The sequence below is a fragment of the Hesperophylax consimilis genome, chromosome 16 (assembly GCF_061612785.1).
Source record: "Hesperophylax consimilis isolate HC1 chromosome 16, BYU_Hcon_1.0, whole genome shotgun sequence".
Taxonomy (NCBI): Eukaryota; Metazoa; Arthropoda; class Insecta; order Trichoptera; family Limnephilidae; genus Hesperophylax; species Hesperophylax consimilis.
The window spans coordinates 31,693,897-31,713,937 of NC_142851.1; the positions used below are offsets into that span (position 1 = coordinate 31,693,897).

At 34.0% G+C, this 20,041-nt stretch overlaps 1 protein-coding gene across 1 annotated transcript in view; it reads left to right on the top strand.

Moving 5' to 3' along the window:
* The window catches only part of LOC149417041 (protein turtle homolog A-like), a 1,249,058-nt gene that overhangs the window by 497,150 nt on the left and 731,867 nt on the right, over nt 1–20,041 (top strand). Inside the window, exon 5 of the mRNA XM_089641374.1 lies at nt 18,416–18,526. Within this exon, the coding sequence (XP_089497500.1) occupies nt 18,416–18,526 (111 nt within the window). The remainder of the gene's footprint in view (nt 1–18,415; nt 18,527–20,041) is intronic.

A 20,041-nucleotide genomic window follows, 5' to 3' on the forward strand; every position in this document is an offset into this window, starting at 1 on the left:
ACACCTCTCACTAGAGCGCCCCTGTCTTTACACGTTAAATACAAAGAAACTATGTCGCCAACCGGTTGGGCAGCGTTATGAGGCGGGTTAAGGTAGGGGCTGTAGGAATGAATTTATTAATGCGGGTCTTAAAGAGGCCCGGATTATATTGATAGCTCGTTCCACATGCGAGCCGACTTACGATAAAACGAGTCGGAGAAACGACCCGTTCATATATGTATAGATAACATCAACTTAACTGTGAACGTGTATTCCGCTCGGTCCGTCGAGTATCAAGCACGTGCACGGTGCACCGGGGATCAATGCTGCTAGCTCCTTTTAACAGGCTCTAATAAAATATCTGTAGAATAGACACAGCATACGCACATTTCGTCATACATGATTTTACCGTACATATGCCTCAGGGATCTCATTTCTACAGTATTCAGTCTACTTTCAGCCTTCTTCTGCCAGTTCCATGCCTCACTTCCGTATATTAGGGTAGGTACCAGCACTCCATTGTGGACTGCTAGCTTCGCTTCTTTGGACAGTTTTTTGTTAGCTCCAACCTCGTCCAATCATCCATTAATTACCCATTATAACCAAGAACCCGGCCACCCCTACTAAGTCACGAAGCGTAATCAGGAGAGATGGTAATAGATGCAAGTTCAAAATTTCCCATATAACATTATGCCTTTTGCTGCCATTTTGGATTTTGATGGTCGAAAGGTATCCCTCAACCAGTCTCTTTCGATCCGGCCCGCCACGCAGTAGGTATTTTTTATGGATTTGATTTTTGCGAAAGTTTCGTTTCAATCTAAATACGCATACATTTCTTATAAACAATTCAAGCAACATATATTAGGGTAGGTACCAGCACTCCATTGTGGGCTGCTAGCTTCGCTTCTTTGGACAGTTTTTAGTTAGCTCCAACCGCGTCCAATCATCCATTAATTACCCATTATAACCAAGAACCCGGCCTCCCCTACTAAGTCACGAAGCGTAATCAGGAGAGATGGTAAAAGATACAGGTTCAAAATTTCCTACATAACATTATTCCTTTTGCCGCCATTTTGGATTTTTATGGTCGAAAGGTATCCCTCAACCAGTTTATTTCGATCCGGCCCGCCACGCAGTAGATGGGAAAACGAATCCGCCGCCAGGACCTAGACAAACCTCACCCTATGAACCCGTGTACCCCTGCTAAGTTATGATTTTTTTATGGATTTGTTTTTGCGAAATTTTCGTTTCAATCTAAATACGCATACATTTCTTATAAACAATTCAAGCAACACACGTTATTTTGATTTGAAACAGTACCATTTCACAGTCATTTCATGCGATATTCGACTCTAGAGACTAATACTTTGAGTTCAATATCACAAAAGATTACGGAATCACATAAAACCTTGTGATGAACAGTCCACCGATTGCCCCTTGATTGGTTCATTTAGTAAAACCATATATAGGGACACAGATCAACTTTGTCTAATAACTTCTTACCTGGATCAACATACTACGGGAATAGATCAATATATATGAGATCAACATACATAAGTATGCCAATTTGGGTAGATCAACATACTACGGGAATAGATCAATATATATGAGATCAACATAAGTATGCCAATTTGGGTAGATCAACATAAATTATGCATCCGATTTCCATACAAATTTTGAAAATTTTACTAACAGTATATCAAATGGTTTTTCTGGCAAACTGGCAACATTGATAAGGATTGTACCACTGTTGTCAATTCATTCAGTTGTATTCCATAATAGCCAAGTTATATGGTGTTTAAGGTGGATCAACTTAGTCTAACAACTTCTTACTGGATCAACATAATACGGGAAGAGGACAATATATATATATATATATTTTACAGATTGAGTGAGTGTAAGAAAATTAGGGGTACAATATATCATTATCCAATTTGAGTGACTTAATTGACTTTTTGAATTGTTCATAATTCACGGTTTCGGTTACACTAATTTTATTTTTGGACAATAATATATTATACCATCTCACACCTAAATACGAATAGTGGTGCTGAGCCGTGATCGTTAATGGATTTTCAATCAGACGGACCGCCCTCCTTTGCACAGAATCAATTATTGTGGGGTTCCAGCCCAGAGGTGGCTCCCAAATCAAATTGTCGGGCGTACTTGAGATTTGTAGAGAGTAAGCAGCTGGTAACTATTTAAGAATCTGCCATACAAGATGCCCACTAACATTGAATTCCACGTCATACATTGTTCAATAATATCCATGTCATTGTTTATGCCTATTTCGAATGTTTTTTATTTATTTAAATATTACTTTCAAGAGAAGAAAATACACGCAATAATCTTCTTTTGGTGGTCTTTTGATGGTCCTGCAAAGTTGCTAGATCTGCAAGATCTACCAAAATGCATTTTGACTTAATTTATAAATCGGGAGCTTAATAGTGATTATGCAAAATATTAAGATTATTATTCCCGTAGACAAACATTCATACATACCTACATTACAGGTCTTACAACTGATGTATATTTCGACTGGTCAAACCACATTTAAAATATTAGGGTAATGCAATCGACTAAGATCCTTGTTTGGTAAATTATAGCTTCTGAAAAAATTGACAGCAAAACGAACATAATTTTGGCACTGTATCTATAAAGCATTTGAGGAATAAATTTACCGGATTTACGTTGCCATCTTGGATTTTAGTGCTGTATTTTTTTTGTTTTAATCAATGTTTTTGTATTTTTCAACACGTCAAACTCAAATAAGTTTCGTAATAAAGAAACATTTCCTTGGATTTAATCTGCTGTCATTCTGCAGCGTACTTTCCTGGCGCACCGGGGCCCATGCTAAATTGCCACACCGAAAACAATGCATTATTCAAAGGCAATAACTCATTTCTGCCCGCCTTTGCCTATTATTATTCGAAATAAGAACAGGCATTGGCAACACCGAGGAGGTCGTATTGCAAGATGGCGGGTGAAACGTTTGCCCTTTCACGATTAAAAAAGGAGTACAACTAAGCGGTCTTTATGACATAAAAGGTATGCCATTGGCGTACTGCTTTTGTATTATATTCTTCTTTCTCATAAATGACTAATGGAGATAATACACGAGCCTTACAAGACCAATATTTTAAGCCTAGGATAGTAGGCTATACGGTAATATGGCAAGCTAGTAACTCTTGATACATGCAAACAGAACTAGCTTCGTTTTTATCTAAAGCCAGGATAATTTAATAGGATGGAGTTCTATTATTTGAACTAGTTGCGCTAGTAACACCGAACTTGGTATCCTTGCTTTGTTTTTAGTTTAGCTTCTTTCGGGCGAAGATACTGCATGATCAAAAAGCCATACTGTAAATTATTCTGAACATCCAGCTCTTCTTTGGGAATCCAGCTCTACATAGAATCCTAAACACCGCAATTTTAGGGCACATGTCCTCTTCTTTTCACTGGCTCTAAGTGTCTATGTTTCCACATTGTATAGAAATATGGGAAAATCAGCGTCTGACGAGTTTTTCTTTAATCTGGAATAAAAAAACTTAGAATAGTCCATACACATATTTTGCATTGTATGGATTAACAAATTTTTTTTTAAAAGAATACATTAATAATAACTTTAATCCATTTTATCTATACTAAGTACATTTTGTTATTTAACTATATGCAAATGAAATCCTAAAAGTGAAGATATCAGATCTCTATTTATTACCAAAAAGGGAATAAAATAAAACACTTATTTTTATAATTTATAATATGTTTTTCTCCGGAGTATGATAAGATTACTTTTTTATCTAGATAATATACCTACATATTATAACATCGAACTGACCAACATGATTTTTTCATCTGTCTAAAGGATTTTTTTCCTCCCTCTTTAGATCTCCAACTGAACTCCCAATGAACGAACCAAGAACCGCCACTGATCTATCATCTAATTAAACTGTGTTTTTATTTGCGCCCTTGAAAAAACGGCGAGAATCAAATTATCCATTATTTATTATATTTATTAGTATTTGACCAGCTTCGCCGGAGTTTCAAAACTTTTATTAAGAAATTATTTTTGATCTTCTTTCAATTTTTATTTTTATTTTGAAAGAAAGAAAAAAATTCCGAATAACCTGACAATATTTTGAATATCTTCTTTTTAATAGTTAATTAGATATTTCAAAGATTAAAAGTTCAAGATCACAATAAATCTAAAGTTTTACATCTTAAAAGTGCAAACGGAAAAGTTTTGACCATTGAACATAAAAATTCTACAGTAAATCTTAAAGGTTAACCTTTTTTTTAATATTTTATTTATTTCTTGGCTTATTTGTATAGCGTCGCTTTTGTTAGACATCACCTCAGGAGCGTATTACAGTTGATACAGGTATTACAAAAAATATAAATATTACAAAAAGAAAGTGAAGTTAAGTTTAGTAAAATAAAGTACAGGAACAGGTGACACGAATATATAAGATGGAGAGTCTGCAGCAAGAACCCTAGCTGGTGAAGAAATTGGACCAGCGAGAGAGTCAACGAGTCCGCACGAGGTTCGTTATCCGTCCAGCTATGTGTTTTCTGCTAATAAAGGGCTGACACAATAGATATTCTCACATAAATAACAGACCTTGGCAGCACCGCTGTGACGTTCTATATAAAATAATAAAATATAGGTACCTATAATGGCCTGTTTAAAATGTAATCTTATTATTTAGTTTTAAGTAAAACAATACTTATTTTCTAGTTATTACTTACTTATATATTTATGGCAAAAAGAAGTATGTAACTGACGTTAAAAACAAAATATTTCATCTTTTTATCAAATTACGAGTAATTTCAACCGAATCATTTCCAGAAAGAGCCGTAAAACAATTCGCATCTCTCCAAATCAAATTTAATATCAATTTCGTTTCTTTTTCATAACGCTGGAGAACCCTTTTAAGTTTGACTTTTATATTAACAATAATTATTTTTTCCTTCAAGCAAGTTACCATTTCATACTCGGTTGGAATATGATATTGCGCAATATTGGATATTTGAACACTTTTGTTATTATTATGTATGCGTTAATCTATCTTCTATATAAATAAAAAAAGTAAATTTTCACTTTGCATTTGAATACGCGTGTGTTTTTATGTACCTTTAATATGTGGATGTTATTTGAGACATAACAAAACTTTTTTTTTTTTGAAAAACAGTGCCATTTTTTGACGTAAAAGCAAAACGAGCTATTGTTTCCTTTTCTGCACAGATAGACTTAGCTTCAGCAATGCTTAGTATTCAAAACTATTGTTTCTTAGAGATTTTAAATCAGTTCATTAGAAAACAAATACAATGTTTAATGCATGGAACATTTTCGCTGAGGCAAAGTTAAATAATAAAAAAACATTTCAAATTTTCTAAATTTTACTGACTTTTATGTTAGTTTTTCTTTTCGGCCTTTCGGAAAATGCGGAATATCGGTGTTTAATTTTGGTGTAGCCATCATATATCATCTAGAGTAAAGTTGGCCTCTCAGAAGCTGGGCGTACTGTACAGGGCCCGCAGATACTTTAATAGTACACAACTGCTCACCCTGTACAAATCGCAAGTGCGCCCTACTGTCGAATTTGGCAGCCATCTCTGGTCTGGAGCCCCAAAATACCTGAAAAAAACCCTTGACTCTGTGCAGAAACGGGCGGTCCGTTTGATAGATTCCCCAATCTTAGCAAACGGACTGCAATCTTTAGAGCACAGGCGTCAGGTAGGTATGCTGTCCTTGTTCTATCGGTATTACAATGGAAGATGCTCTGAAGAACTAGCGTCATTGATCCCTTCGGCACCGGTGCGTAGTCGGGATACACGCCAAACGCGCGCCCAACATTTGTACACAGTTGACACTTGTCACATGAGAACGGGTCGCTTCTACGATTCGTTCTTAAGTTCAACAGCTCGGCTGTGGAACGAACTGCCGGCCTCTGTGTTTCCTCCCTCCTACAACATGGGACTCTTCAAGACCCATGTTCACTCCTTCCTCTCCACAAAAAGACCCTCCACACAGCATCCCCAAAGATGACATAGGCCCTGAGGGAAATTATTTTCTTCAGGGCCTCCTGTGTGGAGTAAATATAAAAAAAAAATAAAAAAAAATATACTGGATATCAAGAACTACCATAAAATTCTTCCAAAACTTTTATTTTCGTTAGATTAAATACAATATTATTATAAATAAGTATTAAGCTACTCAGTACATTGATGTATTGGTCGATGACTCAATGCATACATTTTTATGAGCCCTGGGGGTGATTTAGCACTAAAACAATGCCATAAAAATATTGTTACTTTCTAGAAGTGAGAGTATATCATTGTTTTTTTTAGTGAGTCTAATAAATTATCAGACTACATAGCACAACTGAATACGAGAATTCAACAAAGCACTGAGTTCCTATTTTTTTAAAGTTACTTTTTGGAAACGTATATACGTGCCGTTGCAAATATTTTAAATAAATACCCAAGTCTCACAAATGTATAGATAAACAAATATTTTAGGAAGTTTCAAAAAAGTGTTTTTTAGAATCTTTTCACGAATCAACTGGATCTTTTGGTTTAAATGAGTAAATTTGAAACGAAATTAGCTGTATATTTAATATGACGGTTAATTTATTAAATATTTTTTAGCCTAACAATTTAATGTTTTTATTCAGTAAATTCTGTATCTCAGTTAAAAAATTTGGCATTTAATGCTTTATTTAATTCAAATATTCAACTGTACTTCGACCTAGGCGTTTATTGAAATTTTAATGGCAGTACACGTACAACAATTATTGTACCATATTCACTACCCGCCTTATTAGACGTTGTCTGTTCATAATATTGTATTAAATTTATTATTATACAATGTTTCCTCAAAAACATGTTTTTATCCAGTTGCTAAACTTAGACTTAATTTTTAAGGATCTATCTATAGCGCATATCTTTCTATTGCAAATAGGTATTAATGTGGAATCCTACAATATAAGGCGTATTCATTACATTAGATCGAAACACAATGACATAAAAGTTATAAAACCACATTCGGACAAAGAAACTACATTTATTTTGCGACAAAAATCCACAACGTCTTCTGCCAGATACAAAGTGAATAGAAAAGTTTAATGATCACAAATCAAAAATAAAAATCTGGCTGAAAGTGCTCGATGAAAAAACTGTGAAAAAATATTAAAAACGACATATAAAACAAATAAAATAGAAGTGAATAACTTTAGTCCGCCTCTGCACAGGTCACTCTAGTGAGGATGACTAACAAATGCAATTACTATGCATAAATTCTCTGTCATATTCTGAATGGACGATGTGTAAATAGTCACAATAATAAAAAAGTTATTTTTACCTTTGAGAATATCCAGGAATATGCGAGGATATTCTGCTTAACGTCACAAAGTCGCTCTCCGCTAGCTTATTCTGGGATATGGAAGTGTCGGCTACACTGCTTCAAATGAAAGATTAAGGTGGTTCCATCCTCTTACTTGTTCCTTGATTCCTTCAGCCTTCAAATATCACCTATATGAAATACGAACGAAACGGCTATGTCGGATCAGATCAATATGGAATATGGATTTCGAATATATATTATCTAGGAATAGATCGACAGACTACCGATGTCTGAACTTAAGCTGGATGCAATATTGGATGCGAGAATCTTATCAGACACCAAGCTTGAGGCTAAAACGTTATGCATTGTATTAGTTAATCTTAAACGCAGCTTTGTTCTGACTGTCGGGCAGATAATAATAATATATCAACTCGTGTGTACGAACAATGAAATAATCTCGAAAAATAATAAAATCCACAAACAATGAGGATAACGATTTATAGTGTCACAATTATTACTACGGAATCTTGTAAAAACGTACCCACGATATTTTTCTTTATTTTAATATCATATCCTCCAAAACACTAATCGAGACACAAGTTTAAGTATTTTTACACTTTCTAATTACTAATTTTGTTATTCAATTAAATCAAATTTAAAGCAGGTAAAATTTAAGAACAAAAAACGTCTCGAATTTTAAGAAACAAAACACATTTGAAAGAATATATATATGTTTTCTTTATTAAACTACTCAACTATATGACGTCACGCCGGACATGCCATGGATTTGGAGCATTTTGACGGAATTATTTTAACTGTGAAGACAAACTTAAAATAACTACAATTTTAAGATAGAGGGTCAATAATGATTTAAAAAAATAAAAACAACAAGACATAGAGTTTTTTATTGCGAAGAAGAAATTGGTTGTTCTGTTTTTGAGAAATATCTTTTGAGAGCAGAAACGTTCAATTTTTTTAATTCAGATCGCGCAATTTAAGTAAGTATCTAAGCAAACATTCTAAATTCTGTTGCTCGAAATTATCCACTTTACACCAGAATACGAACGTGCAAATGCTCTGTCTTGAGAGGTTGTACTGCAGCATAGGGAACTTTTAATATATTTATAGGGGAGACACTTCACACTTTGCACTCTGCATCGACTATTATTTGTTTGAACTGTGCATCCGCTGGAAAAATCTAACAAGGAAAACGCTGCATCTCCTATAGTGGGAAGACTTCAGACTGATTGTTAGCTAACTGGAAAATCTTGTTCCTTGCTGAATTTCGATTGAAAACAAACACTTCAATAAACCGTGTCGGAAACAGATTTCGTGTGATGATCTATGTTGAGATTAATAATTCAAAATCAATATTGTTTGTATTTTTTGGGCATTAACTAAATACCAATTTCTAAACATTTTGTTTTAAAGAGTTTTATTTCACATTTACATTTGCTCTTCATTTTTATTGATTTGCTACCGGTTTTAACACATCAATGTCATTCACTAGCAATCTTAAAACTAACTTTAAAATTTTGCAAGTAACCAAAAAAAACCCAACCCCGACGCTACAAATTCCAACCTGGAAAAATGTAGAATTTAATTATGCAGGTTTTTCATATATTCTAATAGTTTATTTGCATACCGTACGAGATGAAGAGATACGTTCACCACCTACTCGGTGAGAGTCCATTGTGCAGAATAGAAAAACTAATAGAAATAACTTTATTCAATTTGCAGTGTGTCAACCGCCACACGCAACGATTGTGTCCACCGCGCTGTTCGCGACCGGCTCGTTATTGTTACCACGCGTGTAGGTAGTGCAGTGAGTGAAGCGGATACCAAATTAAGTGGGCCTCCAATTACAAACAATGCCGCTATTTAAGGGGCTGAAGACCGACAGGTCTCCCGGCCAAAGAGAATCGATAAATATCGGGGAACAATAAACATGTGGTCAACGAATGCCCGCTCCATTCATTCCCCGGCGGGATTGATGAGGTCCACATGGCGACGCCTGAGGCCCTAAAATGGCTCGCAGATCTAGATGTCCCCCTCTGACCCCCCACCATACGAAAGAAGAAGAAGAAGAACGAATGCCTGCATTCCCCGGCGGGATTGATGAGGTTCAAATGGCGACACCTGAGGCTCTAGAATGGCTCGCAGACCTAGATTTCCCCCTCTGAACCCCCCACCATACAAAAGAAGAAGAAGAATTCAATTTATTTTAATAACTGTTACGTTAGATATACATATAAATCTATTATTCAATCATTAAAAAAGTTAAGTCTTGCTCTGAGACCAAGGTCCGAGGTCTCAATAGCTCAGTGGTTAGAGCGGCAAGATAGAGGTCCTGGGTTCGATCCCCGGTTGCAACCGTTATTTTTTATTATATGTGTCGTGTTATTTTCGGTGTTTCGTTTAGAGATTTATTAATAGTCGTCCTCTTCAATGAAATCACTTTAGTTATGTTTGGTTACAAGTTCAGAAGAAGCAGGTATTACCGTTTTCTCGGGGAACTAGGAATCTAGGAAATGAAACCAGGACCTCTTCCTGTCTTTCACTGTCTGTTTTGTTTCACATCTTTCGTTTGAGGTCGTTAATATATTTTTCAATGATTAAAAAAACAATCACGATGATAGTTCAATATAACAGAATAGGAAAACTTCCTGAATAAAATCGTGGTCTGACTGAATTGAAAACTGGACTGGACAGGACTGGACTGGACAGAACTGGACTGGGTAGAAATGGACTCGAGGACTGGAGAAGCAGATTTAGAGTCTGCAGTTTTGCACATGACGTCTCTGGATTTCTCTATTAAACAGAGACACTCAAAAACGTTTTTTTTTAATAATATTAATTTTGTTTTTATGTTATTAGTTTTACTACATATATTTATTTATTTATTCAAACGCCATAACCATAAAGTGATAATCAAATTACAAGCGTACAATGGTAAATAGGATAATAATAGCAATAAATTAAAGAACAATAAATGTGTAAAGAAAAACACTGTTGCAAGTGATGCAGTTATTAAAATAAGTGCTGTAAGACAATGCATAATTCAAAAGAAATATATACCAGTGTAACAACAGTTGAACTACTTTATACTAGGGTTGTATAAGACCTGTCATAAGTCTAAGTATGAGGTGTCTATGATAAAAGTCCGTAGTGAGCTTATTGTTACCCACAAAATTAATTGAACTTTGAATAGCTGAGTAGGTGAGTAGGCATCGCAACTTGGCATTAATAATTCAGGTCTGTCAGCGATTCAATGATACTAATGCATATTATTGTATTTGTTCTATGTTACCACAATGATACGGGTATTTGCCTAGTTTGAGATACTACAATATATATATCCCAACAAAATCACATGCACTTTCAATATCAAACATTTCTGTCGTATACTAAAACGAAATTAATACCCAAATACACTCTCGGCAACTCGGCTCGTACTGAAATATCTCTAAGGCCCATGAATATTTTAAGGCTGAGATTGAGGAATGCACACGACCAAGGCGGTCTTGCTCTATACCTAGTAGAACTGGATGTCCCGTGACAAAGTGAAATATTATGCAATGTTTCAGATTTCCAGCAAATAGCTTGAATAACTTTGTCCTCGGACGGGTCATTGAAGTTACAATTTGCTTTGAATGTGTTCAACGCTGTGGACCAGCAAACCTCTGTTAGAGTTCGAAAACATTCACCAGTTAGGTAAAATGGAAAACAACGGTTTCAAACTCAATTTCCATTTTGTCATATTTCAATGGATTTTTAGTATCTCTCTTTTTGTCATTCTGTGAGAAATTATATGGTGCAATATTTTGTGTAATTTTTAACATTGCATTTTCATATTCTCGATTTTAACTCATAAATTCTATTTCTGCGTTTTGATTCTCCATTTAAACATTGCTAATAATAATTAATTTTCTGAATAACATTTTGTTCTTTGTTGAAAGCTAACCACAACTACTGGCTTCGGAATTTTGAGAACTTGGTTCCCGTAATCTTTAACTTAAGTAGTTCCCATTCATGTTTTTTTCTTATGAATTTATATAGATTGTGTTTGGATATATGTACTTATGTATGCATAAAGATTGTGATAGGATATATGTATTTATGTACCTATTAAAAAAACCTTAAATACATATATCAAATAATTTATTCAAAACTTCGTAGACAGTTTAAATAAAAAACAATAATTTTTACAGCATATTTCATTTGGCATTTTAACGAGCATTTGGTTCATTGGAACAAGCAATCTGCCTAGCTAGGAACTAATATCGACCTGATAAGACATAATAACACTTGAACTAATATATAAAAATATTTGAAAAATTGTTGCGTTGGATAGAAAAATAAGAATTAATTCTATAGAATTACTTCGGTATAAAGGCTCACATTGGGCTGGACTTCTGTGTACAGGGTCACAATCGGCGGGACTTCTGTATACAGGCTCACAATGGGCGGGATTTCTGTACACAGGCTCACATTAGGCTGGATTTCTGTATACAGGCATGAGCTGTATATTAGGCTGGTCTTCTCTATATATGCTCACATTGGGCTGGACTTCTGTGTACAGGCTCACAATGGGCGGGATTTCTGTACACAGGCTCACATTGGGCTGGATTTCTGTATACAGGCATGAGCTGTATATTAGGCTGGTCTTCTCTATATATGCTCACATTGGGCTGAACTTCTGTGTACAGGGTCACAATCCGCGGGACTTCTGTATACAGGCTCACAATGGGCGGGATTTCTGTACACAGGCTCACGTTGGGCTGGATTTCTGTATACAGGCTCATATTAGGCTGGTCTTCTCTATATATTATGCTCACATTGGGCTGGACTTTAATGTAACTAGAGAAACGTATGATATAGCGTACATGGTTCATAATAACTTTCGTCAGAAATCATAATGTTACTGATGTATGTTTTTGTGCAATCCATCATTGTTTTATTCAGGTGTAGCTACATACTTGTAATTTGTAGCTCAGTGCCTACCATTCTCTTTGTTCTCTTTATTTATTTATTTATTGTATCTCACCATACATAAATCATGTTTTTTTCTAATAAAAATCAACCTCTCTAGCACTAAGCCTGTATCGAGGTTAACAATTTACATTTGAGTGAAGCAAATGGCAAACAATGAGTTATTTTTTTAAAGAAAGATAGACATTCCCGGGTTATAAATAACCTGACAATATTTAAAAATCTCCTACTAATCTGTTGTGATTTAAGTAAAACACCCTACGGTGCTTAACTTAAATCATTACCCAGGTTGAGGGCAGATGTATGCCGGTGCTTACTATTTAGGTACAGTATTTTCTTGTACAGACAAACACTTCCCGTACATATCTAACTATTAATAATTGGTATAATTATAAAAATGATTATTTAAGTACAAAATAAATGTAACATTAGCATTTATAATGAGAAAAGGTGAATGTGACAATTAGATAAGAACAATATATCATGCTGGAAAGAGATAAATGTAATAAATATACAGTAAAACAATAATGAATAAATCATTATTGAAGTTTAAATTTCACATTTTATTTTTCACCATTGGGAACAATGCAACACAACTAAAACATTTAACCAAACACATTTTAAAAAGCGTTGTAAAATTTCCAAATTAAGTTGATGCAGTCACATATCAAGTTCCAACAGTTACAACAGTTACAGTTACAATTTACTTTTTAAAAGCACCTACATCCTATGTAAACAAACATTGTTTTATCAAAAATGATTGAACATCTGACGACGTGAAGTCAAAATATGCTGATTTACACATAATACCGTTAATATGATTCAGTTGCTGAATCAATCCATCACTTAGAATTATAATGGCTTGCAAAATAAAATCGATTTATTCTTAAAACTTTTTCAAACAATAAACTACCATTTTTGGGATAAAAGCTCTCTAATAATTGGCAGTGAGCATGTACCTATTGAATGCACAACATTTCAAGGCACAAACCAAAACAGTTCGTAAGTATACATGGTTGATCATCAATCCAATAAAAACGACACATTTTTGTTCATAATCAACATTTGTTGTAAAAAAATATCGTAATAACAACTTTTCTTTTTGTATTTTATTAATGACAATTTAAGATCAGTGGCGGCTCGTGACTTTTCAGTGTGATAGAGTGGTAATGGTTGAAAAATTTGACATTATTGATGTTGTTTAGTCCAAAACGGTTTTTTATTTATTTTTTATGCATTCGTTTTTTTGTATGAAGATTTTCAGGAAATTAGCGCCGCACGGATTTCATGAAGATCTTCATACAAACAAAATTTTCGAAAAATTCCCAACAAATCAATCCAGATATCTGGGATTTGTTGGGAATCTTGAAATTTATATATTTGTGTTAGGTAATGATATTTTATGGACATATGTAATAGGTATTACAACTATGTAATAACCAAAAATATCCTTAACTGAATCTTATTGCACTGTGTCTGTCTTAATAAATAAATAAAAATATAAATAACATTTTTTTGAAGATTAAATTTTTTCTTTACGCAAAGTTTTTCGAAATTTAATGTAGACAGTGACTTTTTTGTTTTGAAGTTCAATTGTGCAAAATTTCATCAAACTCTGAATAAAACTTAAGATTTGTATTACACATCAAATAAATGCCACTTGTCCCCCACAGACACTCTTCTTTGCATTAATAGATACATATTGCGTATGTTTCTAAAAAAAGAAAAAAAAATTGGTGAGTTTTTTGACATACTGTTTATGTGGGAGTCCCTTCGTCGAATGACAGTAGCATTTTGTGTTATTCCTTAAATTATATGTATTAATTTTTTAGAACAATCATCAGTTGGCATTCCTCTGGTATTTATAGAGAGCACCAAATATTTTGTTTGTTAATTATAATATAAATTGAGATTTACACCCGATAACACCATTCCCGAAAAACTTAGTTTGCCTGCTCATAAATAAATTATTACGTGAAATATTACTAACCGAAAGTTCTTTGTAAATATATTTACCAAGAATTTTCGGTATCAACTTTGTTTTCATTACTTCTGAATTACTTTGAATCATTATCTTTAGTTATAAACTTTTAATCACTTTCAATGCTTGTTACTTATTATTTGATGCTTTCAATATCTTAAAATATGAAGGTGTTCAAGGTGGGATATTTTATCAAATAAGTAAGCTATCAAATGTACTCACAGGTAGGTATATTTACAATCGGTTAACTCATAATTTGATAGTTGATATTTAAACGAGAAGGTGGTGAACAACACGGAACTACTTCACTGGCTGTGGTAACCTGGGCAGTCAAAAACAGAAAGAATCGGTTGGGGCTAGCTCGCCCCGTCTTGGTGTCAGTTGTCTCGTCCGCTATTGTTGAACGAGTCAGGTACTGTAACGTGGATCGCTGCTGTGCCCGCTTTCAACAAAATTTTAATTGGATAAACTAAAAGCATGGTGTGTGGGTCTTTAAATGTAAACATCTGAGTGAGAGTTATTGTAATTTAGAAGAGGTGCACCCCTGACTATAATATTGTAGTGTCTAATAAAGAACACAGAATTTGTTTCGGGAAAATATAATGATGTAATGAAACATTTATACACATTTTGATACAGATACCAAAGTGGAAGATACTCTCAGTGTCGCACTGGTGAAAGACCACTTCCAAAATTGACACCTTGGTTGAATTGGCGGGCTTGGTGACCAGATCTGAATAGGCAGGTACTTCCCAAAAATTTTCTCCCCAATCTCATTCCTTTCCCAACTCCCACCTTACAACATACCGAAACTGGGATTTCTATAATCCAACTAGTTCAATACAGTTGGGACTATTGTGCTGTATTCACAAAAATCCATTACACGGCTTTTAAAATGAAAAATGAAAAATTTTACGGGGCTAACCTAATGCGTTATGTTCCTGTATCGTGAAATACGTATTACAAAACATTTATGTAAAATTCACATAGCAGAAAATTATTTACACGTAAATTGGTACGCATGAACAAACATTAAAAATGTTTTGCAATATGGCGAGCGAGCTTAAACCAATTTAACGGTAAAAGTCAACTGAAACACCTTTTTTAAAAATGAATGTCAGCTATTCACGATTCAGGGCAATGCAGCATTGTTCGGTGTTTGAAGCGGCCAATTATTATTGATATTATGAACTCAATTCATTGAATGAATAAAAGCCCATTAAATGAATTTAACTCAATCAGCATTATAAAATTAGTTATAACTAATATCTCAAGCATTATTTTAAAAGCTAATGCTTACAAATATTTTGAGAATATTTTTCAAAATATAGCAACAGAAAAACTTTTAGGTATTTTTTTACAGATTTAGGCACAGATGATACACCTTGGCAGAAATTCTTCAATTCATTCATATTTATTCATTTTAAACCTTCACACGTACTTTTAGAAATTAGAAACTGTTGGCTATCTCTAAATTATCCAACACAAGTATGCATTGAAGTAGTTTGTCTCGACCGATCCATTTGAAGAGTACACATTCTTCGCACACTATTTCCCCGTTTATTCCCTCTAAATATTACATTGAGAGCTTAGTTTAATTTATATTCTAAGTTCACCCTTTCATAAGTGTATAAATAAAAAGAAACACTTCCTCATGCTCATGCATTTTGAAATATCTATCATGTTCAATTTCACCTAAATAAAAATGAATAGACAACAAATTGTTACAACTATGAAATAAATACAACTATAAATGCTCAACATATTCAGAAAAAAATATGCTGTAGGTCACACCAAGTGGTTTCCTACGTTTATTGACTTAGCAGGAGTGCTTGGGTTCGCGGAGTGAGGTTTGTTTAGGTCTTGGCGGCGAATGCATTTGCCCACCTGCTGCGTGGTAGATCAAATCGGGAGAGACTGGTTGAAGGAGACTGTTTGACTTCTTCAGCCGAAATCTCTCGACCAATCGCTATGCACCGCAGTGGGAGGGATGGCTTCATACGTCCATCACTCCTGAACACATTGACATATTTTCCAGACTTCTACCTACCCGTCATACCTTTTTTCTTCCCAGAACTTCCACTCCTTCCTTTCCCTAAAAAGATCCTCCACACAGACTCCCCTAAGTTCGCATAGGCCCTGAGGGATTTTCCGGCCTCCTGTGTGGAGCTAATGAATTATCTAAATACTTTTGCAAATGCAGCAATACCGTTAAAAAATACTGTTCAACGCATTTTGTACTGGCCTGTATACGTGTGAGACATGGTGTCACTACCGAACTTGCTCGATGGAACGACTCCGAATTCAATATAATGACGCCTGTAGAATTATATTTGGATACCGAAGATACAGCAGCGCATCGACAATGTTCACGGAACTAGGACTGAATGGATTTGCCGGCCTGATGAGACACCGGGTCACTGGAGCCAGGATGCGGCTAATGGCCTCCGCCTACACGTTGGTGACCGCAGCCTACCAGCACCAAGCGCCACTCCTGAGTGAGCACTGGGTCCAAGCGCACTCAAGACCACCCTGCATAGTTGTCCTTTTTTGTTAATTTATTATATCTATTATACAAAAAAATGTATATCTATATGGGACGTGTGGGATTGCACTAACATCCCCACATTCTGGAATAAAATATTTTATTATTTATTTAAAAGTTACGTATGTTTACAAGACAAGGTTTTTTTATGCAATGCGCAAAGGATAACAAATTATTATAATCAATAATTATTAGCCTGAAACACAAATATAAATTAAAATACATGCTTTTATTTAAGACTTTTTAAATTAATGAAATACTAGTATTTATTGAATTATTTGGCGGTTAAAAATAAGCCGACGTAGCACAGTCGTTCCGTGCACCTGACCGGGAATCAGAAAAAAGGTGCGGGTTCAATTCCCGTCAATTTATATTTTTATAATTGTATAATTTGCTAAAATATAACTATTTTTATAAAGCTATTACTCTACCTACTCCTTATAAGAAAACAACTGAATATAATTTAACATGTATACTTATCTATACAGGGGTAGATGTGAGATATATTATTTATTAAAGTTACTCCTTGATTACACGACGTCGGAATAGGACGAGTAACAAAAGCGCACGCAACAATAATATGTAATGAATGCTGAGTGCCTAAGAGTTTTGATTCGGAATTTTCGAATTTAATCAACATTATTTACCCACTCAAAAAGAGCTCACTCGTTGTGAATTTGCGGGATTTCTGCGTCCGTGTCAAAGGCGTTTTCCCGTAAAGCAATTTATGTGTTCATTTGCCATAGCCGAGGAGTGAGCAACTGAACACAGAACAGTGAACAACTCTAGATACGGAATTCCTCGAGTTTTTGGAATAGTTTGCACGACGCAAATTAAACAACAGATACGTTTCGAGCACGCCTGATTGCTTGAACTAATATTTTCTCAATTACACGTCAGATTAAGTGCGAAATTCATGGCGACAACGAGAACTGGAACTGCCGGCTTGCGAAATACAAGAAACAATATCTGGAACGAACGTTTTCTGGAAGTGACAATAACTTAGACCTTAGTTCTAGAGTACGGTTTGTTGTGTTAGTCTCGTGTAGAACTCGCGTAAGGAATATTCTTTTTGTTAAGAGTGAGTGAAAGAGAATTTAATTCTCTAAATTTCGAGGGTTACCGTTTTAGTAAAATTAGGTTAAAAGGTTTAAGCTTTTAAAAAATTGGGTTGTGTAATTCTCAATTTATATGAAGGTAGAGGTGTTTAATTAAATAAGATAAGGGAGAAGAAGATTTATTCATGCCTACCTGACTCTTCAGATATAGTTAACAAACTTGGCTACATTTAAATTTCAAGTACCTTTTTTAAAGTAGTTTTTTTTTTATTTGCAACTTCTACCTACTTAGTTTTAATACTTAATTTTTAATTTGTAACTTCCTTGGTTTCAAAATTATGATACTTTGGTGTGCTCTACTTGCTCTACTCGACACAATATTGTTTTTTTTTTCCTAAATGTATTTGGGTAATTGCATAGTCCTTTTCATGACGTATGATAGAAAAATAAGAATTTTAAGGATACGCCTAAAATAAGTAATTTTTAATAATGTTTATTTTTCTTCTTATTTGCAGTTCCTCCTCATCAGCTGTTGGTTTACGACGCCTCTGGGCGGGATGTGGCGGGAATAGTCGGGCCCCTTGAAGAAGGGGCAGTTCTCACCCTTACATGCGAAGTCCGAGGAGGTAAGAAACTATAACCTTTTTTATCGATAAACCGTTATTGGTGTATTTTACGTACGTGTATTTGAAAAAGCATTTTAATGGTAAAAAAAACCAGAAAAACTTTCAATTATCGTTATATTATCATCAACAGTTGCAAGTATGTACTTGGAATTTTCATAAAAAAATAAATAAACAGTATAAAAACATAATAGACCAAACCATTTTATTCATCTTACAATCGCGAAAAGTGTATTTGAAATATTTATAATAAGGTATTCTTTGAAAGTATTTAGAGAAAAGATGAAAGTAAATCATTTATTATTTATTTCTAATCATTGATTACAATATTAGCAATTCACAAACGAAAACTTGAAAATGAAAAATCAGAGAATAGATTTGGTCGCATCTAGGAATTGAACCCAGGACCAAGGCTACGACCACCCCAAGGCTGAGACCTTGCCGTGTTTTTGCTCTAATTGTAGAAAAGACAATACATGTCACAAATTAAAATTAAAAATATATATCTATCTAGATTGCATTTAGTTCGGAAAGAATCTTGCAATCATACATAAAGATAGCAATTAATAAAATATTTATTAAGAAAATGATGATAATGTTAGTAGTTTTTATTTGAAGTATAATTTAGTTTAATATGATCGGGGGGAGTATGGTCGAATTAGCTCAGTGGTAGAGCAAAGTCCCGGCAAGGCTGAGGTCCTGAGATCAATTCCTAAATGCGTCCAATTTTTTTCTGTTTCCAATCTGTCATCAATGAATAAATGTAAAAAAATTAAGGTTTTACTAATTAGGTTAATCGAAAAATAAAAATATATATTATATATTCTTCAAATTTCATATTTGTGCGGAGAATCTAACAAAACATCACATACAAAATACTCCCTGGAAAGATTATAATATGTATTTATAAAAAGTTTTAAGAAAGCATAGCTAAACATAATATAATATAATCTTAAATTCGTTAACATTTTACTACGAAGATATCTGGGTCAAATTTTTATTAAAAATATTTCATGAAATTGGGTGCGGTGGTAAATTTAATTTTCATTCTTAAGTGTAGATGTAAGCTCCTATTAAAAAATATCAATGTAGAAAAAGTATGTGTTTCAATTGTTTTCTATAAACAGTAATAGTTTTTTTATGAAAAAACAGTAACAAAAACAGAAGAGCTTTAAAAGTGTCAAAATCTTGTTAAAATTGTCGTTATATATGCCATTGTCGTTCAAAAACTTGGAGGAATTCGTAAAGATAGACTTACCCAAGTGTGTTTGAATTTGAGATATCTACAAAATTTACTCAAACAACAATCCAAGGGAGGTGGAAACGTGATAAAGTAAGCCTCTACAACCAGAAGAGACCAGTACATTATATACATTGTCATGAAATTAAATTTAACTAAATTTATCAACAAAATGATTATGTGTTATGTTGATGAAATTAAACAAGAATGGTAGATTAATGGTAATTCATTAACTTAGTAATTAATTATGATTTTTTTAATGATAAACTAACGTTTAT